This window comes from Ictidomys tridecemlineatus, chromosome 3 (genome assembly GCF_052094955.1).
Source record: "Ictidomys tridecemlineatus isolate mIctTri1 chromosome 3, mIctTri1.hap1, whole genome shotgun sequence".
Lineage (NCBI taxonomy): Eukaryota > Metazoa > Chordata > Mammalia > Rodentia > Sciuridae > Ictidomys > Ictidomys tridecemlineatus.
Window position 1 is genome coordinate 166733513 of NC_135479.1, and position 27901 is coordinate 166761413.

The 27901-nt window shown below is 40.4% G+C and overlaps 2 protein-coding genes across 4 annotated transcripts in view; both read right to left on the reverse strand.

Moving 5' to 3' along the window:
• The window catches only part of Cmss1 (cms1 ribosomal small subunit homolog), a 321594-nt gene extending 317996 nt beyond the window's left edge, over window positions 1-3598 (reverse strand). Inside the window, exon 1 of one of the 2 annotated variants that reach the window (XM_005335065.5) lies at window positions 3381-3598. In XM_005335065.5, the coding sequence (XP_005335122.2) occupies window positions 3381-3444 (64 nt within the window). In that variant the 5' untranslated portion in view covers window positions 3445-3598. The remainder of the gene's footprint in view (window positions 1-3380) is intronic. The other variant, XM_078044393.1, reaches the window with a different exon arrangement.
• Window positions 3599-16859: 13261 nt separating this feature from the next.
• Col8a1 (collagen type VIII alpha 1 chain) overlaps window positions 16860-27901 on the reverse strand; it is a 147231-nt gene continuing 136189 nt past the window's right edge. Inside the window, exons 3-4 of one of the 2 annotated variants that reach the window (XM_005335066.5) lie at window positions 25507-25837; window positions 16860-21531 (exon numbers count right to left, since the gene is read on the reverse strand). In XM_005335066.5, coding sequence (XP_005335123.1) covers window positions 19622-21531; window positions 25507-25834 — 2238 coding nt within the window. In that variant the 5' untranslated portion in view covers window positions 25835-25837 and the 3' untranslated portion in view covers window positions 16860-19621. The remainder of the gene's footprint in view (window positions 21532-25506; window positions 25838-27901) is intronic. The other variant, XM_013362777.4, reaches the window with a different exon arrangement.

Sequence of the window (27901 nt, forward strand, 5' to 3'; positions counted from 1 at the left end):
ATGTACAGGGAATGCCTTACAACATCTACAATGCAAAGCTGTACATAAAATTAATGCTGCAAAAGTCTTACTTTGGTGTAAAAAAGAGTAAACCGAATAAAACCAACCCACTTATTCAGCTAAAGGAAAGGGCCAAGTGTTCCCCTAAGCCATCATTTCCAGAAGAAATTCAGCAAAAAGGAATTGAAAAAAGAATCACAAATATTTTATTCAGTTGTGAAACATTAACAAATTAGTTAACAAATACTGAATGAGTAGTGTTGTTTTGTTGTTGTTGTTGTTGTTGTTGTTTATACCAGGGATTGAATCCAGGTGCACTTTACCACTGAGCAACATCTCCAGCCCTTTTTATTTTTTATTTTGAGACAGTGTGTCATTAAATTGCTGAGGAGGGCTTTGAACTTTTGATCCTCCTGCCTCAGCCTCCTGAGTTGCTGGGATTATAGGTGTGCATCATTGAGCTCCACTACAGAATGAGTGCTTTCCATGTGTCCATATACTACTCTAGGCCCTGAGAATAAAGAGTAAAAAATGAGAAAAACAAAATCCCTGCTCACCTGGAGCCTACATTCTAGTGTTGAGAGAGAGTAATAATTTAACAAGAAAAATAACAGTTGGTGCTCAATGCTTTGTGGAAAATCATAATACAATGGGAATGTCACAGAACCACTGGATGGCTATTCTAGACTAGCTGACCAGGAAGTGCCTTTTTAAGTAGATTATGTCTGCACTGATTTTTTTTTTTAAAGAGAGAGAGAGAGAGAGAGAGAGAGAGAGAGAATTTTTTAATATTTATTTTTTAGTATTCAGTGGACACAACATCTTTGTTTGTATGTGGTGCTGAGGATCAAACCCGGGCCGCAAGCATGCCAGGCAAGCGCGCTACCGCTTGAGCCACATCCCCAGCCCTGAACTGATTTCTTAATGCTAAGAAAGAGCCAGTCATTTGAAAACAGAACAGCTATTACAAAGGGCTGAATCAGAATAAGCATGGCCTGTTGAGGAACAGAATGAAGGCCAATGTGCTAAGGCAGTGTAAACTAGTGGACAATAAGTTATAATTCTAGCAAGTAGGCAGCTACACTGGAGTTACACTGTGTGGCAGGGAAAAGCCACTGAAGAAGGTGAACAGGTTTCTGAGTGAGAAACAAAGTTTAACTGGAAACTGTTAAATTATTGCAGTGGTAAAGACAAACAAGGATAGCTGGTGTGGTAGCATACACCTGCAATCCCAGTGGTTCAGGAAGCTGACACAGAAGGATCTGGAGTTCAAAGCCAGCCTCGGCAACAGTGAGGCACGAAGCAACTCAGCGAGACCCTGTCTCTAAATAAAATACAAAAATAGGGCTGAGGATGTGATTAGGTGATTGAGTACCCCTGAGTTCAATCCCCAGTACCCACTCCTCAAAAAAAGACTAACAAGGATAATAGTGTGTACTCCAATGGAGAAAAAGGCAAAGACTCAGGCTGTCTTTTGGAGATAACAGGACTCCATATATAAAATGTGAGGGAGAAAGGGAAGAAATGAACAAATCAAGATGTTACTAAGCCTTGTGAAGTTGGATAGGTGGTGGCAAAATTTACTGAAATAGGTAAGTATGGAGAAAAAGAAGGTTTGGGGAGGAGCTGGGGTTGCGGCTTAGTGGGAGAATGCTTGCCTAACACACATGGGTCGCTGGGTTTGATCCCCAGCACCACATTAAAAAACTAAATAAGTGAAATAAAGGTATTGTGTCCATCTACAAATAAAAATTTTTTTAAAAAAAAGAAGGATTGAGGAATAATGCAGCACTTGGGTCTTGTTTACATTTGACATCCCTATTAAATAACTAAAAAAAGACTTCAAAAAGGCAGTAGTTGAGCCTTGAGTTCCAGGTTCACATCTGAATTATAAGCAAAGAGGTGGCATTCAAAGCTTAGTAGCAGCTGGGCATGGTGACATATGCCTGTAATCCCAGAGGCTAAGGAGGCTGAGGCAGGAGGATCTCAAATTTAAGGCCAACCTCAGCAGCAAGGCCTTGAGCAACTTAGCAAGAGACCCTGCCTGAAAAAAAAAAAAAAAAAAAAAGGCTGGGGTGTGGCTCGGTTGTTAAGTGCCCCTGGGTTAGATCCCTGATTCCAAAAAAAAAAAAAAAAAAAACAGGCTTAATAGAAATGCTGCTTATCTACCTTGAGCAAACTATGGGAGTCTGAAGGTTCTCAAATACACTTCCATAACAATGATGTGTAGAAAAGGGTTTACAAATGTCTCTTGAAATCAATAAGGAGTTATTGTTTTAGATGAGATTCTTACTTTTGATAAGTAGAATAATTATGAGAAACAAAAGCGTGCAGACTCTGGGTTCAAATGGCCTACAAGTGAATTCCAGCTCCTCACTCACCAACACTGGACAAATTACTTTTCAGTGCAACTTCCTCACTTCTAGAATGAGTATAACAGCAGTGACTACCCAATGGTGCATTGATGAAGATTAAATGAGATCATGCATGCAAAGCTTTCAAAAACAGTATCTGGCACACAGTAAGCACTCAACAAATGCCAAGCTGCTATTATCACCTACCATCTCCAGGCACAGTACACAGAAGTGTCTTAACACTGCAGTTTTCTAGTTAGATGCTTGGTAAGAAGGGGCATCACACACTTAAAAGTGAGTTATTTAACGTTACTCAGGAGTAATATGTCCACAGCATCTGGAATAAGTATACAGTAGCACAGCAGGGTAAAAACAGTTCAAACTGTGTTACTTGAATTCTACTCTTGTTTCTGACACAAACTTGCTATGTGAACTTGTCAAGTTACTTAACATCTTTAGGGCAGGTTTCCTATCTGTAGAATAGGTGAGTTTAAAGGAATGATCTCTATTTAAACCCATTTCCAGGTCGAATATCCTAGATTACATGAAGAAAGCAAGAAAAACAATAGCTTATATTTACTATGCCTATATGTGTGCCGAGTGCTGTATCAAAGCGCACAACTTGTAGTATCTTCATTTAATCTTCACAACTTGATGAAATAGACATTATTATTACTCTGACTTTACAGATGAGGAAAAGGAGCCCAAAGTATTAGAATATCAGAGTCACGATTTGAATTGAAGCCAGCTGAACCTAGTGCAGGGATTTTCTTTAACCACGAGGCAAAAACTGCCTCTCCTCATGAAAACTGTCGTCTAGCCTCAAAGGGAAAAAAAAAAGAAAAAAAAAAGAAACACAGGGCTTGGAAAAGGTTCTTGAATGACAGACGGGCAGATCTGCGTTGAGGGCACGCATGTGGCACCCACCCCTTCCCTGGCCGGATCTGCCTCCTAGAAGCGGCGCGGCTTAGGTACTCGGCAAGGCTCGCAGGAGGAGGCCCCGCGGGAGCGCGGGCAGAGTGGTACCTGGGCTGCTGTCTGCTCCTGCCGGCTGCATCTCCCACCACTCGTCTCCAAGGTCGTCTGCCATCTCCGCGCGGGACTCGACGCGAACAGACCACGCGAAGGGGGACCAGGGACACAGGATCGCTCTCGGGAGCCGGCAGCCGGCGTCACTGCACTCGCAGCTCTTTGCGACCCCGCCGGCCCCGCCCCGCGGCGATGACGTCACAACCCCGCCCCGCCTCTCCAGCTGCGGTCAGAGTGTCAAGGCAGTTTCCACGCCCGCGCTGCTGCACCGGAACCACCCGAAAACGCAAAGTAAATCCCGCCAGAGCATGAAGAAGCGTAAAAGACGAAAGTTGATTATCAGTTGTCATGACTTCTTTCAAATTTCTTGGTTTAAGTTTTACTTTTGTCTAAAAGATCGTGTTGAAAGTGTGAGACGCGACACTAAGACAACTTCTCTCTGATTCGTTTCAAAGAACTTGTGGCCGCGGGAGGAGATCGGAGCACGTGGGTGTGTTTTCACTTGTGTCAGTCTGGGGCGTTTGTGTGCTTGTGCAGTTTGCTCTTGGAAAACGTGAGGGAAACGGGCGTGGTAGCGAACGCCTGTAATCCCAGCAACTCGGGAGGCTGAGAGGCTGAGGCCGGAGGATCTCAAATTCAAAGCCAGCCTCGGCAACTTAGTGAGACCTTGTCACAAATAAGATAATTATATGAAAGGGGTTGAGTCTAGTGGAAGAGCGCCCCTGGGTTCAATGCCCTGGGACGGGGGCTAGGGGGACGGGGAAAGAAAGGAGAGAGAGCAGAGTGCACAGGAAAGTGATGTGAGCACTGCTCTTTTTATATAGAACTAAGAAAAATGTGAGGAGTCAGGAAAGGCTCTCCCACAGAAAGAAGTGACCCCACAGATTTGGAAATCACCTTCCACCTTTCGGTTGTGTTCCCCCTCCTCACCTCCGCACCCTCTTGCTTGCATCCCACCCCCACCCCTCGTTTTGGGTAAGGAAGGAAGAAGGAAGTTGCTCACTTATAGGTGAGAGATATCATGCTGCTTTTCTGACACCCAGTGTGAAATGGCAGGGATGAAAGGAAAACCTGCAGGGCACCAAATGCTGAGGCCAGCTGCATAATAATTGTGGACAATATTTTTCAGGACAGTCTTCCTACACACAGGTAGAAATCATACAAAATAAATTAAGTGTAGTCAATGTGCCTAACCACTTGCAATAGTGATTTAAAGATGAGTAGAATATGTTCCACCTTCCAGATGTTACAAAGTAGAAGAAAGAGAAATTGTAAGAATAAAGTTCTAGACTCCTAAAATGATACACCTTTGGAAATTACAAAACAGGGAAACTAAACTGCTGAGGGTAGGAATAGCCATATGCAGAAAATTACCCCAAATCCACCCAATAGGAGATATATTAATGTGTTACTTTAACAATATATTACAGATACCCTAAAAGGAGGGTTCTTGGTATAAATGTGGCAAATGTCAAATAATCTGTAATCATCAAAAATAATGTGTCTTTCATGAGAAAATGCAGATGACAGGAGGTCTTGGCAGTTAATAGATTACTGAAAAGCAAAGTCAGATTTAAAAAATATGACTTTGGAAAAGGAGGTGGCATGGCCAATGTTACTGTGCAGTATGGATAATAGATTTGATCAGAGCTTCCTATATGGCATGGGTAAGCTAAGATTCTGATCCACAGTCTTTGGGGTCAGCACAATCCCAGGGCCAATTGCCCCGGGTTTAGCACCACCTCATCTCTTCCCTCTGGTGTTATACAAATGTTTTCTGTGGATGCCATGATGTGAAACAGTAAGAACTTAACAGAAAGAACTTCATGAAGGCACACCATAAAATGAACAAGGTTTAATCAGGGCACAGTTCCTTAAATGAATTTCAGGAAGCCCCTGATTTGAACTTTTGCATCATGTAGACAATGATAATGGTAGCAATAAAAATGAGAGCATATTCCACATACCTCTCTAAGTACTTTATATGTTAATTCATCTAAACATCATGTGTTGGATTTGATGTTTCCATTTGTCACCCTCTACCTTTTTAATCAGATTTGGATTTTGCAAATTGGAGGCCGTAGTAAGAAATCAAAGTATGAGAGAACAATGATGCCCCAACCTGTCCTGTTTTCAATGCTAGGACTAGAGTGAGGCAAGCAGAGGCCTGTGACATCACATTTAAGAAGATGTTTTCTCAGGGTAACACTGGCACAAAATGAGAGAGAAGAACTTCAATTCTGTGCCTGCCTCACCTTGTTCCTCATCCTGGTCCCTTTACTGAAGGCCACAGCTCCAATATTGCTTTAGCCCTTAAGGGTGGTAATGATTCCCCACCATTACTCAACTTGAGATTCTATACCATCACTCATTTCTTTAACCCTACCTTATATTCATAAATACTCCCATTACTAAATTCTTTTCATTATTGTTTATGTTGTACAGAAAATGGAACCCAAGGCCTCACACATATGAGGCAAACATATAACCACTGAGCTACATCCTCAGGCTTTTTAAGTATTGAGATAAGTTCTCACTAAGTTGCCGAGGCTGGCCTCAAATTTAAGATTCTCCTGCTTCAGCCTCCAGAGTCACTGGGATTACAGGCATATGCCCCCATACCTGGTCTATATTTATAATCACCAATCCAAAATCCACACCATGCTCCATCAATATCCTGATGCGGTCAACACCTATTTTAGATTCCACTCAAAGCAGAGCCTGACAAAGTCATGGGTGCAAGTAATTTATTTGGCAGGTGATATCAGGAGGCAGGAATAAAGGCAGGGAGAATGGGACTGGGAAGGAAGGATTATCAGTATGGGTAATACCTGGCTTTTTATCTTGCTGCAACCCTCTGGAAAAAAAAAATGTAGGCTGTTCTTCCGAGTTATCCTAATGCAGAACAGGAGGGTAGCTAGGGCTATTCATGAGGTGAGGATTGTTGCCAGGATAGGAGTTTCCAGAGAGTCTCAGATTGTGCTGCCTTCGGAGAGAGTCCTGAGGCATCCGGGTGACATGCCTTGATGTGCTTGAGGTGGGAGGATGGCAACAGGTACATAACTTTCCTCCATAGCTGGGCTGATTTTGAAGTGGGGTAAGGGGCATAAAAAGCATCTACTCCAGATTTGCAAAGATGGTGACACTAAAGTAACCTGCTCTAGTTACCCATCTAGGAAGTGATTTCCCATCTTCTTTAAGTCCTTCAAAGCATCCTCAAAATGATCTGTGACCCAAGAATGATTCATACCCACTGAATTGAGGCAAAAAGATAAGAAAAAAAACTAAAGTAAGGAACATTGCCATACATTTATGGAAATTATTTGAAAATAAATGATGAGGAAAACTGAGGTCAATAAAACCTAAAGTTTCAAGTTTTAAGAGCTAAAAACATGATAACCTCTCTGGGACTAGTAAAACAAGGAGGGAACCATTTTTGGATGGAAAAAAATTTAAAAATAATTTCAGATAATAAAAGATCCACTTGAGAAATAATTGGCAGTTGCAACCTAGAGAGGAGATTTGCTGGAGACAGAGATGAAAAGGGAGAGGGAGGCTGAGGCCATACCCAGGACAGCTTCTTACCATCCTAGGGGTTTAAAGAGGGGGAAACCACTGGGGAACTTTTAGGCGATAGGGGTCATTTTACATTTTCAAAGCTGGCTGTTGTGTGGTAACAAAAGCAGGGAGACTGGTTTAGAGGCTGCTGCAGTCAAGTGAGACAGCAGTGGCTTGGAATATGGTGGTAGAAATGGAAATGAAGAGAAGCGGGATTGGCTGAGATCATTTACAGAGACAGAGAAGAGCAAAGAATTCCTGAGCTTTCACTATTTAGAAATCAGATGGAAGAGCAGAGGCCCAGGAGCCAGGAGAACATGGCCACAGAGGAAGACCAGAGCCAGGCAAATGTGATTTTGCCAAAGCAAGAAAGAAGAGGGGTTCCCCCAAAAAAGGGTGTGCAGTTGAGAGTAAAGGAACAAAGGAAAGAATTACAGGAGTCAGATACTTGCAGAGGGCAAACAAATGGAGGTCCAGAGCCAAGTGGAGGAGATACCATCTGATGAGAACAGGCATTTAAATGGGCTTTCCTTTCACTAGTGATCTAGTGACAGCTCTGTCATAAGCAAGCATCCATGTGTCTGTAGGGAAATGTTGGGACCCTCTATTCTGCTCTAATGGTCCTTGTCCATCTCTATTTCAATATCACAGTAGTTAATTAGCCTTTACATATTTTCCATTTCTTTATATTTTTGTGTTATGTTCAGAATGATTTTGTCGGTAGTAGTAGTTTCCTGGTAGTTGTCTCTTTAGTTATGCCAAAATGCCAAAATGCAATGTCAAGTTTTATATATATACACACACATACCTCTCTCTCTCTCTCTCTCTCTCTCTCTCTCTCTCTCTCTCTATATATATATATATATATATATATATATATATATATATATATATATATATATATATATACACACACACACACATACATATATGTCTATATGTGTGTGCATATATATACATGTGCTGAGGATTGAACTCAGGGCCTTCCACAGACTAAACAAGCACTCTATCCTATTAGCTTCATCTGCCCCCATTATTAAAAAATTATTTCTCATAAAACAGTTTGCCATGTTACACTGGCAATAGCTTCCTACATCTCATGTTTGCTGTTTCTTGATAGCATCAAAAGGCCACATTGAATGATTAAACCATAGAATCTAGGCTTGTGTAAGTACACTCTATGATGTCTGTACCATGATGAAATTGAATGTGCTCCTGTCATTAAGCAATGCATGGATGCCTGTGTGTGAGACTGAGTTTATGTACGTATAAACTTGGTTCTTTTAAAATCCTCCTACCTTTCTTTTCACACCACTCTCTTTTTTCATCATACTACTCTTTTTCTTTCATTTTATTGTTCATTCCCTGTTAATTTCTCCTTAATCTGTGTCCAAACTTCCCTGGAGGTTTGGTAGACCATTTTCATCATGCTGATTGCTTCCTTCTCTGAGCACTCCATATATATGATTGTACCATTGTAGGATCTCCTTTCCCATCCCTTCATTTTTTTCTAATAAGTGGAGTAGGATTTCAGCAAAAACAGAGTGAGAAGGGTGATCCCTATGAAGCAGATCCAAAGGTGCTAGATGATATATGATGGAACTATGTGGAATTTCTGGAAGATACCAAGGGGAGAATCACAGTGCAAACTACTAGGATTTTAGAGTAAGGCATGCCTTCTAGAACTGGACCATTGGAAAAGCAGCTTTGAGCCCTAATTGAAACTAAGCACTTTGATTATGGAACATCAAATGAATATATCACCAGAGCTGCCCTTCAGGACCTGAGTATTATAAGGTTGGATGCTCACAGCAACATCCCACTGGGTGATAGAAATGGTACACATGGAAGCACATCTAGGCAAGTCCTAAGTCACAAATAAGTTACATGACACATGGCCCTGATGTATCCACCTGTTGTTATTGTTTTTCTCACACTATGTCCTCATGACATGTTCTTTTGACTAGTTGATGTTGGAGGAAAATTCTCAAGACTGGGTCAATTTGGAATGTTGGCAGAGATGAAATGAATTAATAATATGCTACAGTCCCATTTTGAGAGTGGCTATAAAGGACCACAATGAGAAGAATACTCCTGGTAGGAAGAAATTTCTAGATATACTTTTAGTCATCTTTGAACAGAGAGACAAATTGAGATACAGATAAATGTTGGGTTTTGAGCAATGGTAAATGGTGTGTTGATTGAATCAAAATCCTGGGAGATAGAATATTGGAATTCCAATAACAAAGAGATCTGGGGAAGAGGAATTTGGAGGAACATATAGGAAGGGGGCACAAAGATCACTGTGTTCCATGTATATGTCTACCAGAGAGTATCCACCACAGACAAGCACCAAACAATGTGATAGATTATATGTTTTTCAAAGATGGCTGGTGTTTTAATTATCTTTTCACTGCTGTGACCAGCAGACCCAACAAGAACAATGTAGAAAAGGAAAAGTTTATTTGGTGCTCTTGGTTTCAGAGGTCTCAGTCCATAAATGGCCAATTCTGTTGTCCTGGGACTGAAGTGAGGTAGAACATCAAGGCAGAAGGGCGTGATGGAGGAGAGCAGCTCAGGACTTGAGAATCAGGAAGCTGAGAGAATACTCTGCTCACCAGGGATGAAATATATACCCCGAAGGCACATCCCCAAAGACCCACCCACCTCCTCCAACCACACCCTAGCTGCCTACAGTTACCACCCAGTTAATCCCTATCAGCAGATTAACGTACAGATGAGTTTTAAACTCTCATAACCCAGCCATTTGACCTCTGAACTTTTTTTTCCAAAGCTCATACATGAGCTTTTGGGGGAACACCTCGTATCTAAACCATAACAGATGGCCAAATCTTCCATCTACACACTTTACTTATGATATGACCTTGACAGTCCTTTTATTGGTGGTGAGGGTCTGTGTTCTCTTTCCTTGAACCTAGGCTGATAATTATCTCAACTGTTAGAACATGGAAGAGATGATCTGTGGCTTGTGAGGCTAGATCTTTCAAATTCTATGCCTTTTCACTTTGCTCCCTTGGTATGCTCACTTGGAAACCAGGTGTCATACTGTTCAGAAGTTCACAAGAGACCAACAGAGAAACCACATGGAAAAATACACAGGTAGGTATTTTGGCCCACAGTTCAGTTGAGGTCCCTGCTGGCAGCCAACATCTACTGCTAGACCTATAAATAAAGATGCCTCCAAATGATTCCAGGAGTTGACTTTAGATAGACCTCAAGCTGTGGCCCCAGACATGGAGCAAAGACAAACCATCCCTACCATATTCTCTCTGAAATCCTTACAGCAAAATTCATTTGAGAAAAAGTCCAATGAAAAGGAGCTTGTTGAACTGCTATTTCTTCTCCAGCCACAAGAGAGAGACCTTGTTCCTTGGGGGACAGGAAAGTTTCTGAAACTATGCTTGCTTTTCTCTTTGGTTCTGCCTACCAAGAATGGCTGTTTTTCCTCTCTCCCCACAGGGTCTGGTAAGGTCATGTGGTTGAATTAAAACTTTCTTTCATCTTACATCTTGAGTGTGTATAGGCTCCATAAATATCCCCTCATTTGGAGGGGAAAAACATGAGCTGTAACTTTATCTTTAGAAAAAAATTTTGGAAATTGCATAATTGGGGTGAAGAGTAAAAAAGAAACTTAGTCCTTTTAGTTTTTATTTTGGGGTCTCTGGGTGAAGATGGAGTGGCTGCCTACAGCAGTTAAGTCTTAAGGTCTAAGAATGTAGCATCCACTCAAGGAGAGGAGACAGATTAAGTGGCAGTCACCATGATCTGCAGAAACTTTCCTGGAGAAGCTGGGACTCATGGTTTCTGGACCACAATAATGCTCAGAACCCTTTACCCACTGGGTGAATGCTGTGGTGAATGTGGAGGTAAGGAAGGCTGCTGTAAGTCATTTCCAACTACCTCCTGAGATGAGTTAGTTATTCTTATCAACAAGTAGTTTTCCCTTTAGCTTTTTTTTCTTATCAACTTTCAAAATTAGTTTCAAAATTTTGGTACAATACACATAATATGAAACTTACCATCTTAACCTTTTTAAAGTCTTCTGTTCAAGGGTGTGAAGTACATTCACATTGTTTTGTTTTACAACCATCACCACCACCCACCTCCAGTACTCTTTTCATCTTGAAAAGCTGAAGCTCATTATATAAAACCTCTCCATTTTCCCTTCCTCCAGACCCTGGAGACCACCATTCTGCTTTCTATGTCTATGAATTGACTACTCTAGGTACCTCAAATAAGTTTGATCATACAGTATTTGCCTTCGAAACTGGCTTTTTATCTTAGCACAATGCCCTTAAAATTCATCCATGGTGAAGCATGAGCCAGAAATTTTTACTTTGTAAGACTGAATAATATTTTATTATATGTATTTTTAATGGAAAAACACTGTGGATTTCTCTCACTTTTTATATTTTGTGAGTAATGCTATAAGTATGAATATATTCAAATCTTCTCAACTCTCTGCTTTCAGTTCTTTTGATTGTATACCTTCTTTTGATTATATACCTAGAAGTGGAAATGCTAGATCACATGGTGGTTATATTTAACTTTTTTTTTTGAGGAACCACCATATTGTTTTTTATAATGGTCCAATTTACCATCTCACCAGTTGGTTGATGGTATACATTGATGGTGCACAAATGTTCTGATCTCTCCACATCTTTGCCAACACTTCTTTTTTTTTTTTTTGCTAATTTATTTGTTGTGATAGTAGCCCTTCTGTTAAGTTTATGGTGGTGCCTTCCATTTTTTTTAATATTTATTTTTTAGTTATCGGCGGACACAACATCTTTGTTTTTTTGTATGTGGTGCTGAGGATCGAATCCGGGCCGCACGCATGCCAGGCGAACGCGCTACCACTTGAGCCACATCCCCAGCCCCGTGACTTCCATTTTTAAAATCAGCTGTCCCCATATCACTTAAGGGATGGGGCAGTTACCATGATATCTGCTAATATCGTCTTGTATCTAGTTATACACACACACACACACACACACACACACACACACACACACTTAGTTGTTGATGGACCTTTATTTTATTAATTTATTTATATGCAGTGCTGAGAATCAAACCCAGTACCTCACACATGCTAGGCAAGTGCTCTACAACTGAGCAACAACCCCAGCCCTGTTGGTAGTTATTTTATTTGATTCTGGTAAGGACAGTGACCATAAAACAACTGAGCTCTGTCATCTTTCAAACACTCATTACAGTTGTTTGCTTCTAAGACAGCTGAGGACTTTTGTCTCCTTCCTTGAGGCCATAGGGTGTGATAGCTAAGACCATAGACCATAAAGCCAGGCACCTGTGTTAAAATCCTGGCATTGTCATTTATTAGATCTCAGACAAGTTACTATACCTCACTTCTCTAACCCTAACCCTGTTAGTAAAGTGGACTAATATTAGAGGTATTACAGGAGTAACTAAGGTAATGTAGGAAACCTGTTAAAGCAATTTCTGGTTGATGGTGTACATTCAGTAAATGTACTGCAAAAATCTACCTGCAAACCACACCCTACTATTTCAGCTGTCCAACAACTGTGGAAGATAGTTACTATTATCATTTACTAGTTTACAGTTGCAAAAAGTGAAATTTAGAGAGGTTAAGTAATTGACTGAGGGTATCACAGCTGGTAAATAGAGGACTAAGATTTATTCTTGGATAGTCTGATCCCAGACTATACATTTTCTGTATTGGTGACTCTTGTTTGACAGAGTAATGAAAAGGACATTATCATCTTTGTTGAGGAAAGACGTATTATTTGAAGCAGGCAAGGAGAGAGCTGTAAATGTTCCGTCAGTTTTTCCCATTGTGTCTCTTGTCCCACGAATGAAGAGCAGATGTGAACATTGCTGCCAGCCACTCACTTGTCAAAGGAGAACTGACTCAGCTATGTTCATTATAAAATTAATTTTTAGGTCTTGATGGTTTTAACAAGGCATATGAAACATAGCTCTCCATGGGATTTAGAAACTTTAATTTAGAAGTGCTTTTGATTTTAATAAAAAATCTATTTTTACTTATAGTAAGATAGTAAAGAAAAAAAATCTTTCGAAAGCTTGTGAGTGCCTCAAAGGAAACTTTGATGAAATGGTCCTGCGTTTCAGCATCACACAAGAAGCTTACTTGTTAACAAGTATTACTTGTTACTTTTTTATTTTTATTACTTTATTATTTATTATTATTTTTTATTACTTGTTAAAGTGGGATAATGTGTCCTGCTTTAATGTAAATTTTATTATACTTTTCTGAGGTATTAATAGTTTTCCCCCTGATAATAAAACTCATGAATAGATTTTCCCCTTTATAAAAAACAACATGAGAATAAAATTTATCCTGGCAAAAGGATTGGTTTTGAAAATGAAGCAACAACAGAAATGATGTACAACTCTTTGCTAAAAGAAAAAGACTACTCTGGGGGATGTTTTTGTTATTCATGATATGAAACAAGCATGAAAACTTGCATTTTAAGAGTCCATTGAACCATTTGAGGGAAAAACTTCCAAATTGTGGTAAAACGTATTGCTACCTTTTTCTACCTCTTACCACAAGAGGCCACTAGGTCACTCTCCCTTTCTCTTCCAACCAGAGGCACATCTGGAGCATAGACATGTTGTGGGCTAAATTGTACCCTTCAAAATGCATATATTGAATCCTGAACTCCCAGTATTTCAAAATGTGACTGTATTTGGAACTATGGCTTTTAAAAAGGCCATTTTCTGGGCATGGTGGCTCACACCTTCAGTCTCAGCAGCTGGGGAGGCTGAGGCAGCGGGATTGTGAGTTCAAAGCCAGCCTTGCAAAAGTGAGGCACTAAGCAACTCAGTGAGACCCTGTCTCTAAATACAAAATAGGACTGGGGATATGGCTCAGAGTTGAGTGCCCCTGAGTTCAATCCCTGAAACAGCCTCCCCAAAAATGGTCATTAAATTAAAATGAGGTCACAAGGGTGGACCCTAATCCAGTATGACTAGTATCCTTATAATGGTGATTGGGACCCTGTGAAGGAGCTGATAGCCATCCCCAAACCAAGAGGAGACACCTTGGAAGAAACCAACCCTATGGATACCTTGCTCTTGCCTTCAGGTCTTCTAGCTTCCAGACTGAGGAAGTGAATTTCTGTTATTTAAGCCCTAGGTAACAGAATACTCACCATCAGGTCAAATTCAACACTTTTTATAAGAAACCAGGTATCTTCCCTTTGTTTCATCTGGATGGGCTCTACTCGTTGTGGAGTACCCAATTGCATTGATGACCCGCTCCTGCCTTCCAAGTTTATAAATGGGAGGAAATTGCTTTGGGGCCAAGCTTCCTTCCCCCTTATCAGGTTGTCCAGTATTGCCCCCAAGTGCAGTCTTTCATCTTTTCCATTCTTCTTTATTCCAATTCTCAGTCTTTGGCATTAGACTGGGAATTGAAACGGAATCTGTCTGACTCTCCTCCCTCCAGACGCTCCTTTAGGGCTCACTTTGCCACAACCCGTCATTGCCTTCCTGAAGGAAAGCTGCTCTGCTCTCCTAAGTGGCTTTACAATGTGTACCTTCCCTTTTCTGATGTTGTCGTCATACAATCATCAACATTTTTTAAAAATAAAATACTGATTTTTACACCACTTTCTCACTTAAGGACCTACAATATCATCTGATTTCATACTAGATAAGATGGAAACATCTCTTGCCTATGTGTAAAGTGTTGGATCACCTGACCTTCCTTCGGTTATTCAACTTCCTTCACTAGTCCTTGGATGGAGGCTCTAATCTAATTGAGACATTTCCCCTGATCTTCCCTTCCCAACACCTGACTTAGCACTGCCCCAGCCCTCCCCACACCAATTTCCTCCTTGGAGAAGGAAAGGCTATTTCTCCTTTCCTCTTGGAATACCTTCATGTTCCCTCTATTCAAATTCTTCATTTCTTTAAGCAACCACCTCCAATAAATTATTTGAAATTACATTTTTTTTTTGATACCGGGGATTGAACCCAGGGGTGCTTAACCACTGAGCCATATCCCCGGCCCTTTTAAAATGTTTTATTTAGAGACAGGGTCTCAGTGAGGTTGCATAGGGCATCTCTAAGTTGCTGATGGCTTTGAACTCACAATCCTTCCTTCTGCCTCAGCTTCTTGATTGAGATTACAGGCATGTGCCACAGTGCCCAGCTGAAATTAAGTTTTATCCCATAGTTAGCCTCTGTAAAATCATGGAATGCCAGAGATGGAAGGGAGTTTCCTACCATTCAGTCTAACCTCGCCTTCACTGAGGACCCTTTCCCATAGCATCCTTGTGAAATTCATTATTTCCTCAACCTTAGTGTTGGGGCCATTACTCTGAGATGGGTGTGGATCCAAAGATGAATGAAGTACCTGTCCCCAGTGAATCATGTTTTTTAATTATAGCCATGGACAGAGCAGAAAAATAAATAGTTAAGGGATAGAACATACAAAGCAGGGTGGTGATGTGGGGAGAAGTTGCCTCAATCTAGGCAATAGGGACAGTGCAAAGGGAAGGAAGAGCTTCCTCTGTGTCCAGAGTGGCGAGGAAGAGTTTATACAGCAGGAAGACAGAGTGGTCCTCCCAGGAAAGGCAGCATGGATCAGTCTTTCTCTTTCTGGATTTATCTAGTTTGTATGCATTCAGTCACCTTCACATTACTCTGCTCTTTTGACTTTTAAAACAAACATCTTGAGATCCTCCAAGCAGAGGATAATATTTTTAAGGAGAAGGGTTATGTTTTCTGTTGCTTTTTATGCCCCAGATCATGTAGTGTACCAGGCACACGATAGGGCCTACTTTGTGTTTAAGGTAAAGGGCTACTACACACATACTGTAAATATGATGTCGATTTTGAGTTTCTTTATTTTGTCACAGTGATGATGGTTTGGCCCCATTGGTCCAGCATTCTGAATTCTAACCATTAATCCTCCCTGCTGTGTCTCCTGTACTCAACCTTCTACCTACCTACATAAGCCAACAAGATGTAATGGTTGTGTTTTCCGAATGACAGACCTTCCAAAATAGTTCTGGAATAAAATAGAGCCACTGGGCTATATAGGAATGGAAGCTGTGGTCTTGAGCTTGCACACTGAAGGCGTAAAGAAGTTACCTGGTGGTACATATCTGCCCGCTCAATGATTTAAACAGTCCCTTTCTCATATTATAGATGTGATAAGTTACAGTCACTCAGGGCTTTATAAATCATCACAAAGGAGTTATTTCCTTATTGGTGATACTTACTGAGGCCTTTAGATTCTTGAAACAGGTCTGATTTCTGCTCTGTGACTATATGCAGCACCATCTCCCTTTCCAATATGTGGCTCTGATGTGGCAGAAGAGAGGGAGAAGAGAGGACTGTGGCAGTCCTTTCTTAGCTGATGTATGTTGCACAAGCAGCAGTTAACTGTGTCCTATTATCTGTTTTTCCTTCTTAATAGTACCCTCCTGGGTATGAGCTGGGCATGGAGTTACCCAGAATAAATCTTCAGTTTCCCACACTATCTGGAAGCTTGCTGGCAAGGTGACTACATTCTGGGCAATGCATGTGGGAGGGAGTGCTCTATGCAGTGGTTGGTTTGAGTTTTTCCAGACAAAAAAACACCTTCCCCTTCTGTTTTCTCCACCTTCCCATTAACTGGGCTGTGTCTGATGTTAGCCATCCTAGACTGCAGAGAGGAGGGCAACATATCTGGGTGGAAGAGAAACACGATAGAAGGAAACTGGGCCCCTGCTTGGGTTACCATTGAGCCCTGGACTGCTTAAATCCAGAGCTGTTATGTCAAAGAGGAATAAATTGTCCTGTTCAGTCTCTAGCTCAGCTGCTAATTGCTACAATGTATATGTGAGGGGACTTAAGAGGTTCATACAGCGTCAAAGAGCAACATGAACAAGATGAGAAATATACTTTTAAAGATATTTAATGACTTTTTTCAAATCAGTACAAAATTTTAAATAAAAAATGATTTGCCATTAAATCTCAAATCTATCATGGAAACTCAAACAAGTTACCAGTCTGTTCACCATTCATTGTATTTTGTAAAATATGTGAGGACAGTCACCCACTACAGACACTCTTTTCCCCTGGAGGATGTCATGCTGTATTAAAACTCTGTAATTAAATAAGAAAATGCAAGTTTGGTACATTTCACATGGAAAAGTTTTAGATATTTTTGAATGAAATAGAGATCATACTATTATCCCTAGACTTTAGAACATGCAGTTGTTTTATCTGCTTTTACATTAATGTGTTAACATGATGTGCAACACTCAAAAGGGAAACACAGGTACATAGATAATTATTTAAAACTCTGTTTTAAATTAAATGAAGTATCATTTAGCTTTAGATTAGCACCATTGTAGAATACACAGTATCTGGCATAAATTTTGCTCCTCCTCCATCTAAAAGTTAGAAGCATATGCCTGATAATAAACATACACACATACATATATCTATCTATCTATATATATATAGGCAATTGCGTAACAACCAATAAATAAGTTGGAAGATATTTTGAAAAGTGAATTTGTTTTTAAAGAGATAATTTCTCTCTTGCTTGATGGAAATTAAGAGTCCATACATGTACAGATAAATACAATTTTACAGATCAGCTGGTCTGACTTGCCTCCAAGCCATGTCAGTGTACCTATTAGCAGAAGGAACCCAGTGAATCTGTTACTTCCAAAGTCACCAGCCCCAAACCAGCATCCTCAAGACCAACTCAAAGGACATATGACCACATATATGCTGTCCACTTTGAAAATGAAGGTTGGGTAGGAAATCTTTTTAATGGGAAAAGTGTGTTATCTAATTAGCAGTGAATAAGAAATTTTGGGATAATGAACTAATTTCTCTTCTTAAAAAAATGAGAAGAAATGATGCTTGTATACTTCATAGGGAAAAGATACATATTTGACCAAGAGAAGAACTTTTGTGATGGTAAAAATAATTTATATTATTATTATTATTTTGTGGTACTGGGATTAATCCCAGGGCCTTGTGTATTGAGTTACATCTCCAGTCCAAAAATGATTGAAATTTTACATAGACACATTTCCTTGTGCTTTTTGTGTATTTTCCCATCTATAACTATGTACTCAATTAATTTTTGAGAAACAAAATATGATTTCATTATCACAGCTCCATATCATTTCCCCAAGTGTCTAACAGCATCCACAGCTAATAGCAGATTTGAAGTGATTTGTCTGTTTTAAGCAATGCTTAAATCAGCTAATATGTGCCTAAATGAAAACCTGGACAACTACTTATGTCTCCCTTTCAAATTTGTTTTATTTGTTGACTTGTGCTAAGTAAAGGGCCACGTAGATGGCCTGGGCCATTGTTACCCTATGACATTCTGGATATCTCTTCTACAGATTGCTGCTGAAGAGACAGTTATTTTCCTTTTTTGTATCTACAACTAGAAACATCACCTCTTTTAAAATATCAAACTGCCTAATTACCTTTTTAAAATAGAAATTTATTTTCCTATGAAATTTGAATTTTTTCCCCCAATAAAAAATAATGTGGATTTTGGAAATTGATTTGAAACCTCAGATGACACATGAATTTGCTTACATACTACACAGGGAGATATTCTTCAGCTACTAAATAATATCAATATCTCTATGGTTAAAACCTCACTGTGATTGTGTGTACGGGAAAAGAAGGCAATTTTTTAATGCATGTAAACACAATTGATAATTCCTATCAATAATAAATATTCCATAAAGCTAAAAAGTTTACTGAAGGGTTCCTTTTTTTTTTCTTATGGCTTCCAGGTATTTATGTTGGTTAGGCCATGGTAGAAATTACACAGAGGGAAGAAAAAACAAAATAAGTCACAGAACAACTCTAAAAGAACTCCTTGAGGAATAAATGAGTTAATCACTGCTTATGTCTCCCCACTGGTTTGTTAGCTCCTGTGGGGCTCTGTCTTGGCCTCACATTGGCATCCTACCCCAGTGCTCAGCACAGATAGACAATGGTACTCTTCCTTAATTTTTTTTCCAGACTCCAGACATACAATTCTGACTAGAACTTCTCATTGATAAAAAACAAAACAAACAAACAAACAACAACAACAACAAAACCCCCAGCCTCTATCACTAGAGAAATATCCCTAGTACTACAAAGGACTAAAGTTTCCATGGCCCTCTCTGACTCCCACTGAGACAGGAACACTACAGAACTCCCCAGAACATTCCATGGCTATGTATCTGCACAGATGGAGAGGAAATTCTGAAAGTAAATATGGTATGTAACTGTTATCACTGACATTTCCCTAAGGCATATTTATAAATACTTTAAAGGAAACAATATGAGTGAGTGACTTTGGTTAGCTATGATCTTTTGTACTGACATGTTGACTGATCTGAATAAGCAGGTTATTGTGAGAGCAAATAACATATGACAACTAATGTGATTCCAGTGGGTACAACACAAGTGTCAGTACTTGATACATAAACCTATCCCATTGTTTTCAACGACAAGCTGCTGTGCAGAGTATTAAACATGCATCTTAGTTTTTATTTGTACATGATGGTCTGAATTTCACTTAAATATAACTTTCCAACTATATAAATGTTCTGAAGCAATTATGTTTTTCATCTGAATTTTTTGTTGCATCATTTTCTTGTCTTCTATTAAATCTCTCTTTTTCTTTTTTACATGGGATATAATAAATATCCTGAAAACGAGGAATGGACATACTGCCCGGCGTACAGTCCCGCAGCCTGTTCTGAGGGCATCTGGAGGAACACGCGGTCCCCGGGCCTGAGCAGCAGCACGGCACTCCCAGATGCCTGGTCCAGAAAGCCCTTCTTGTACTCGTCGTATGTGTACATCATGGGCTCGTTGTTTTTGAACAGAGCAACCCACACGTTGCCTCCCTTGCAGTGAACATGGTATACAAAGTAGTAGACGCCGGGGACCTCACAGGTGAAGATGCCCGTCTGCGGGTTGTAGTTCTGTCTGCCATTATAGAGTAGCTTGTCAAACTTCACTGGGGCTCCCACCGGCGGGAAAGGTGCGGTCAGCTCAGCAGTAAACGCGGGCATCTCATAGGTTGGGCCTCCGTTCTTGCCTTTCTTAGCCCCATAGGCATGGGGGGGTTTCACACCATCAATTCCCAGCCCCATATCTGGCAGATACTCTCCCTGGGGTGGTTGTGTAGGGGGCATCACAGCTGGCGGGCCAGGGGGCCCTGGAGGACCTGGGGGCCCTGGAAGGCCAGGCTGGCCTTGAGGACCCAGGGCACCTGGTTTCCCTGGGGGGCCATGAAGGCCTGCCACTCCAGGCTTGCCTACACCAGGGAACCCAGGAGGCCCTGGAAGGCCTGGTTCCCCTTTGGGGCCTGGAATCCCAGGTGGTCCAATGGGGCCACTAGGGCCTGCAATGCCTGGGATACCTGGGGGGCCCTGTAGCCCTTGATCCCCTGGAATGCCTGGTTCTCCCTTGGGTCCAAGCAGCCCGGGAACACCAGGGAGCCCAGGCAATCCTTTATGCCCAGCTTCCCCCTTGGGCCCTATAGGACCTGGCAAACCTCTCATGCCAGGGGGTCCTACTTCACCAAGAAAACCTGGCTTTCCTGGGAAGCCTTGAAGCCCTGGCTCGCCTTTGGGACCTGGTGGCCCCTGTGGCCCCACAACCCCACCTTCTCCTTTGGGCCCAGGGAAACCAATAGCACCTGGAGGGCCCATGGGACCTGGGATTCCAGGCAGGCCTGGCTCTCCTGGGGGTCCTCCCATTCCAGGGGCACCTACTGGTCCTTTCTCTCCTCTTGGTCCAAGAGCCCCAGGAACACCCCCCACACCCCGGTCACCTTTAGGTCCTGGGAAGCCTGGTTTCCCAATTCCTGGAAGACCTGGGGGTCCTGGCAGCCCTGGTAGTCCTTGCTCCCCCTTGCCACCTGGAAATCCTGGTTGGCCAGGGAGCCCATCCTGGCCTGGCTTTCCAACTCCAGGTATTCCAGGAGGTCCTTGAACCCCTGGCACCCCGATAGGACCTTGTGGGCCAGGTTCCCCTGGAGGTCCTGGCTTCCCCAGAGGGCCCTGGGGCCCAGGGAAGCCTGTCACACCTGGTTTTCCCACTCCTGGCAGTCCGACAGGCCCAGGAGGGCCATGCATACCTGGAGGACCCTTCAGGCCAGGTAAACCTGGCATCCCGAAGCCTTTCTCTCCTTTAGGACCCTGAAGTCCTGGAGGTCCTGGTGGTCCTTTGGGTCCTCTTTCACCCTTTGCTCCTGGTTGACCTGGTAACCCTGGGCCACCTGGCTTCCCTATGCCAGGAAGTCCATGAGGCCCTGGAGGTCCTTGTGGTCCTGGGATCCCCATTGGCCCAATTTCCCCTTTGGGTCCGATTTCGCCCTTGGCCCCAGGCATTCCCATGGCTCCTGGCTTTCCAGGCATTCCAGGCATACCTGGCTTTCCAATTCCTGGATATCCCTGTGGCCCTGGTTTTCCTTTGATCCCAGGAATCCCATGACCTGGCAAGCCAGGGGGCCCAGGTGGTCCTCTTGGGCCAGGTTCTCCACGGGGACCTTGTTCTCCTCGTAAACTGGCTAATGGTATTTCTGCTGATAAAGAAGATGGAAAAGTAGAGGGCAGGAGAGAGGAAGAGAGAGAAAGAGAAGGAGAGAGGGAGGTTAGTTATCTTTTATTTCAACAAAGTCATGGTGATCTTTGTTTAGACATCTTACTATGGAGAGGAAAGACTAGAACTAATGCGCTCATCTTCCAGGACTGTGTAATATAAATATTTAAAGGAGACCTAGGAGCTGGGGTTGTGACTCATGTGGTAGAGTGCTCGTCTAGCACTTGTGAGGCATAGGGTTTGATCCTCAGCACCACATAAAAAATAAAATAAAATAAAGATATTGTATCCACCTAAAACTAAAAAATAAATATTAAAAAAGAAACCAAACTGATAATTTCTGTTTTCTTTTTAATTTTTAAAAATTTATTTAAAAAATTTTAAATTTGTTCTAATTAGTTATACATGACAGTAAAATACTTTTTATACATTGTACACAAATGGAATACAACTTCCTCTGGCTGTACATGGTGCAGGGTGGTAATTTCTTTTTTCTATTTGAGGTATTGTTCTGAAAACTGATATGTGCAGCTGCTTATATCAGCATTGGTTAAGTTAAAAAAGCTAAAAAGTAATGAAGCAACATTTTTCTAAGTACAAAACTTGAAGATATTATGATGTGTTCATCATAGAGAAATTGGAAACTTCAAAGATGTACAAGGAAAATTCAGAGTTGCCCCAAAACTCAGAACTTAGACACTTGACATTTATATGCATTTTCATCTTATTTGTTCTAGATATGTGTATGTATATCTTAGTGTTGGAGTCATTCTCTGTTTTTTTTTTCTATTTTTCCTACTTGAAGTGATATTTTATTTTTCCATAATCTTTTGGTTTTAATTTTATTTAAAAAATTTAAATAAACCAACAAGTTATAATTGTATATATTAATGAGTTGCAATCCATGTTATGATTTATGGTTATAATGTGGAATAATTAAATCAAGATAATTAGCATCTCCATCTTCTTAAATGCTTATTTTTATGGTGACATTTGAAATTTACTCTTAGCAGTTTTGAAATGTATAATACATTACTATTAACTAGAGTCACCAAACTGTGTAGTAGATCTTAAAACAAACAAACAAACCCCAAAATCCCACCATTTGAAACCATATTCCCCCTGCCTGTGGCCTAGACTCCTTCAACCATCATATTCTCATTCCCCATCCTTTGGTAACCACCATTCTATTATCTGCTTCAGTGCATTTGATTGTTTTAGATTCTAGATGTAGAATGAGAACATGTGGTATTTATCTTTTTTATGCCTGGATAATATTTTAACAAAATATTTTAGAACCAAATGATATTTCCTCATGTGTTGAAATACAGTATGATGTGATGATAGAAGTCATCATGTGAATTCAGGAAGGAATGAAAATATTTTATTTTGTACGTAGTTCAATAACGTCTTTCTATATCTGTTCTCAAGAGCCAGTGGATTTGTGTAAATTATCTAATGTGCTGTAGGATTTACCAAGCCTCTAATATTAATTCTTTAGCTTCCCAAATTATTTGTTGTATACAAATTTGATTTTTAAACAGGAGGGATAAAGAAGATATTTTTGGATGACAAGCAGTCTGGATAAAGAAGAGATCTTGGTTAGGAGCACGAAGCTCTGCTTATCTTTCTAGTCTTAGTGTGAGATATCTACAGGAGAGCTTTTGCTATCAGCACCTCTCCTTGCCTGTCTGTACAGCAAGGATAATACAGCACATTTCATGATTAGAGGATATATAGGAAAGGTATTACGCCTTCTTGAATCAGTCCTGAAACACAAAGTGCATGCTGTTATATTGTTCTGTATGTGCCCTGCAGATAAACAGAACTCTGAATCTCCCCTGCTAGGAATAATAGGTTGCATGAAGAAATGAAATATTTCACTAATAATAACATCTTAATCCTGACCTTTATACTTTTACAGAGCTACTGTCAGGGAACAAAATAGAACCATAGAACTCTATATTTTTTCAAATAGGAGAAAAGGTATAAGAGGTACCAAAACTCTCAGGCAAGCTATTTAAGAAAGGAAGTGGGGAGAAGAAGCTGAAATAATCCCCTAAGTGGTATACTAGCTCCTAAGAGAAGAAAATTGGGAATACTTCTCTTATGCTGAGACACTATCACAGAACTATTAAGGAATGTTATTCCCAAACAATGAGCTGTGTAGTTACCATTCAAGGAAGTCTTTAGGGGAAGGTCACATCTTTTCTGTCAGAAGTCCCTGCCATGCAGCACAATGCCTGGGACATACTCTGTTGTGACTGAGGATCTATTGAATTACCAGCTACAGCAACTAAAAATTCCTGTGATGCTTTAGCGTTTACTCAGCACTGCTTACCTTAGGTCAGTGATTCTCTCAACAACCTTATTTTAAAGATAAAGACAATTAAGCTCAGGGAAGTCAAATGACTAGGTGTCTCTCTCTGGGACTGAGGCCCCAAGGTCTCAGAACACCAAATCCAGCAGTTCTCTAGAGTGAATCTTCCCATGATTATAGGGTCTTACGGGGTGACCTCTACTTCCTCAAAAGCCATTGCTATTATGATGCAGCAGTTTTTCCTACCAGTACTGCATTTCTTTCTTATTTTATTTTTTAATTTGTTCCAATTAGTTATACATGACAGTAGAATGCATTTGACACATGGAGTATAACTTCTTCTTCTGGTTGTACATGATGTAGAGTTACACAGGTTGTGTAATCATATATGTACATGAGGTGATAATGTCCAATCCATTCTACTATCATTCCTACCCCCAAACCCCTCCCCTCCCTTCACTTCTCTCTGTCAAATCCAAAGTACTTCTATTCTTCCCTAGCCCACCACACCCTTATTATGAATTAGCATCTGCATATCACAGGAAATATTTGGACTTTGGTTCTTTGGGATTGGCTTACTGTACTTAGCATGATATTCTCTAGTTCTGTCCATTTACTGGCAAATGCCATAATTTCACTCTTCTTTAAGGGTTATATATACCATATATATCATTGTGTATATATACCACAATTTCTTTATCCATTCATCTGTTGAAGAACACCTAGGTTGATTCCATAGTTTAGACCAATACTGCATTTCTGAGATCTCTAGATAAACTGACCAAACATGAGAAAACATCTGTCATAGTGATAGGCATTTTTAGATGTTCAACAACTAATAAATATGCCCAGAAAGTAATGGGGACAAATCTTCAGATGTCATCTAGATGCAGTCTGCACTCTTTAATCCCCTTTTGCTGATTTATTGATTGACATTCATAGCTTTATTAAAGCAGTATTAAAGCCACTTGCATTTATCTAACACCTAGTTTGGAAGATGCTTTCATGTGTTTTTTCTCTTAACATATTTGGTCCTTACAACACTGTTCCCCTAGTTCAGAAGAGTGACTTGTTTCCTTTCTTTTTATTTTCTTTCTTTCTTTTTTTCCTCTACTGCTTTATCCTGTAACATCAGGCCCAGAGCCTGACACAAAAATGGATTCTCCCTGGATAGTTGCTGGATTTTTTTTGTTTGTTTTAAATTATTTTTAATTTTGGAGGGTGCTAAGTATTGAATCCAGGGCTTCATGCATGCCAGGTAAGCGCTCTACCTGAGCCACATTCCCAGTCCTAATTGATGAATGTTTGAATAAATAAAAAAATAAATAAATAAGGGGATAGAGTATTTGTGATTAAATATATTTTGATTCATCTAATGCTAGTTAAAATAACAAAATCAAACATAAAATTGTAATTTTATCTTTTTTTTTAAGTTGTGTGTGTGTGGTGCTGGTGATCAAACCCATGAATCTTTCTTTAAGACTTGAATTTTTCAAGAATAGAGTTTGGAACAAAGCAAGAATTTAATAAATGTCAATTCCTAAAATAAAAGTTTTAAAAATTCATCTTCTATCCCCCTCCATCATTTAAGAAGTTGGAAAGCTGTGGTTTGATGACAGCATACCAATGTGAGATTACCTTTGCCTTTCTTGGGTACTGCTTCCTTGCCCATTCTTGGCACCGGTTGAATCTCCTTCATATACTGGGGTAGGTGTGGATACTCTTTGCCATATTGCAAATGGGGCATCTCCTTGCCCATGCCAAGGCCATCTTTGCCCAAAGGCATGTGAGGTACTTGCTGGCCCAGGGGCTGGTATTGTGGAATTTGTGGTGGCATCTGAGGAGGAATTTGAGGTGGCAGTGGCTTGATCCCATAGTAGGCACCAGCCTGAATGAGCCTGATGGAGCTTAGGGAAATGGTGAGCAGCACTCCCAGTAGCTGCAGAGGCCCAGGTGGCACAGCCATCACCTGTGGAAGGAATGCACCAACATGGTGAAAACCCGAAGGCCAAGGCACTGCCATTTGCCTAGAGAAAGAATGGGGAAGAGTCAGGGGAAGTAAAGTCTTTAATATCAGAGCTTAATGAATGGAAGGCAGGTGGAATAAAGATCTACTTTTTAACAGAAAAAAAAAAAACCCAAACAAATCAAAATAAAAACCGGAAGTGTGAGTTCTGTCAAAAGAAGATAACTGGTGAGAACAGAGGCTATGGCAGAGACTTCTGGTCTCCAAATATCAATTCTGCCCCCACTTTTTACCTAGTATTGAAAGCCCTGGTTTTCAGCTGGGAATAGAGCAGCAGTCCTTAATGAAGACATTTCAGTTAGGTGTATGTTCTTGTGACAAAGTCCTGGCGGACTGGGAGTAGTTACAATCAGTGCAACTTCCAAGAAGAATCCTAATAGGAAATGAGCATGTTCTTCCCTTTCTTCCTTTTGTTGTTGGAATGCTGATATGTTGCCTGGTGTGGATCAGGCACCTTGGACAAGAGGTTGGTTGGTATGCACTGAGCTTGGTAAAGCAACAAGTTTGAAGCAACTTTAGCTCTGGATGAATGTGGAGGCACCATGCCAATCCCTGAATTTACAATTTATTTACCCAATAGAGAAATAATGTTTTATCTTCTTCATTCCACTTGTATTGGGGTGTTCTTCAGTTGCCCAAAACCTAATCCTAAGAGGCTAGATTCTGCAAATTTGGTGGCATTTATACTCTGTTAATGAGTGCCAGAATTCTTTCCTAACTGGAAATAGTTAAGAATTTATAGGCTTTATGCCAGGGACAGAGATTTTTCACCTGCTAGATGCTTTTTGTATGCTTTTATTTAGTCACAAATAAATATAACTATGAATGTAAATGTAAAATAAATGTAAAAGCAAACACTACCAAAACCTGCAGAGGTCTTCTGAGTTGGAGAAAAGATGTTCCATGTAATAGCTCTGAAATGTCATTTAAAAAAAAATCACAATTACGACTATGAACATTTCTATTTTAGATTTAAATACTATGAAGTCATTAGTTTAGAATTTGCTTAATTGGATTTAGAGTCCATTAAATTTTATCTTTGCACTTTTATGAAATAAAGGAGTTTGCAAAGCAAATCCATTACATAAATAAGAGGGAGATGTTTGACTATTAACAAGACAAACTCTTTCTAAGTTCTTTAACAGCACTCTTTACTAATTAGCAGTTAACAAGAAAAATACAAACGAAGTTTGACTGTTTATAAAAACCATCTTGAGAAGACCTCGGTTTAGATTCACTCTAGGTTGAAGAACAAACAGCCCAGGGAGATGCAGTACGAGGAAATGCACACTAGGGGGCAAGCGCGACGCACCCTGGGATCTGCTCCGTTATCCCCCCCACCCCCAACCCGTGGTACCCTCATGGTCCTACACCCGCGGTATTCTCGTACTTTTATATTAAGAGACTTTCTGAAAATTGGAATCCTAGTGGAGTCTCATCATAATGCTGTGGGGCAGGAGAGAGAGAGCGAGCGAGCATATTTTTTACAATCTTCCGGAACACTTTGAAAAAACTTCTCTCTATATGTAATTTAATTTCCATTTTCATGGGAGTTTGTTTTCTTTACTTCTGCCTTACTTAATTCTGGATCATAGTTTCCCACTTCTTAGAAAATGTGCGTTGAATTTGCGACATCCTATTCAAGGGTAATGCCAAGAGTGTGAACAAGCTGCAGAAGGATTGGTTAATAAAAAGCACCTAAGAAAATATTCAATATGAATCCCTACCACAAAATTCACTGCTTTCCAGTTTTTCTAAATATACTAACTAATCATTTTTTTCTCCTTCGGGGAAAAAAATGAAAAAACATTTGTCAGCAGTATGATTTATAAAACTTTCTTAATTTCATAAATTAGAGTATTTTTAAGAACTGTTTTATTTCAAGCATACTCTGAATAATATGTGTGTGTGTGTGTGTGTGTGTGTGTGTGTGTGTATACACACCGGTAAAATGAGAGCAGATAGAAAACTGTTATTTTCTCTTCCTCTAAGAATGATTGTTATAAA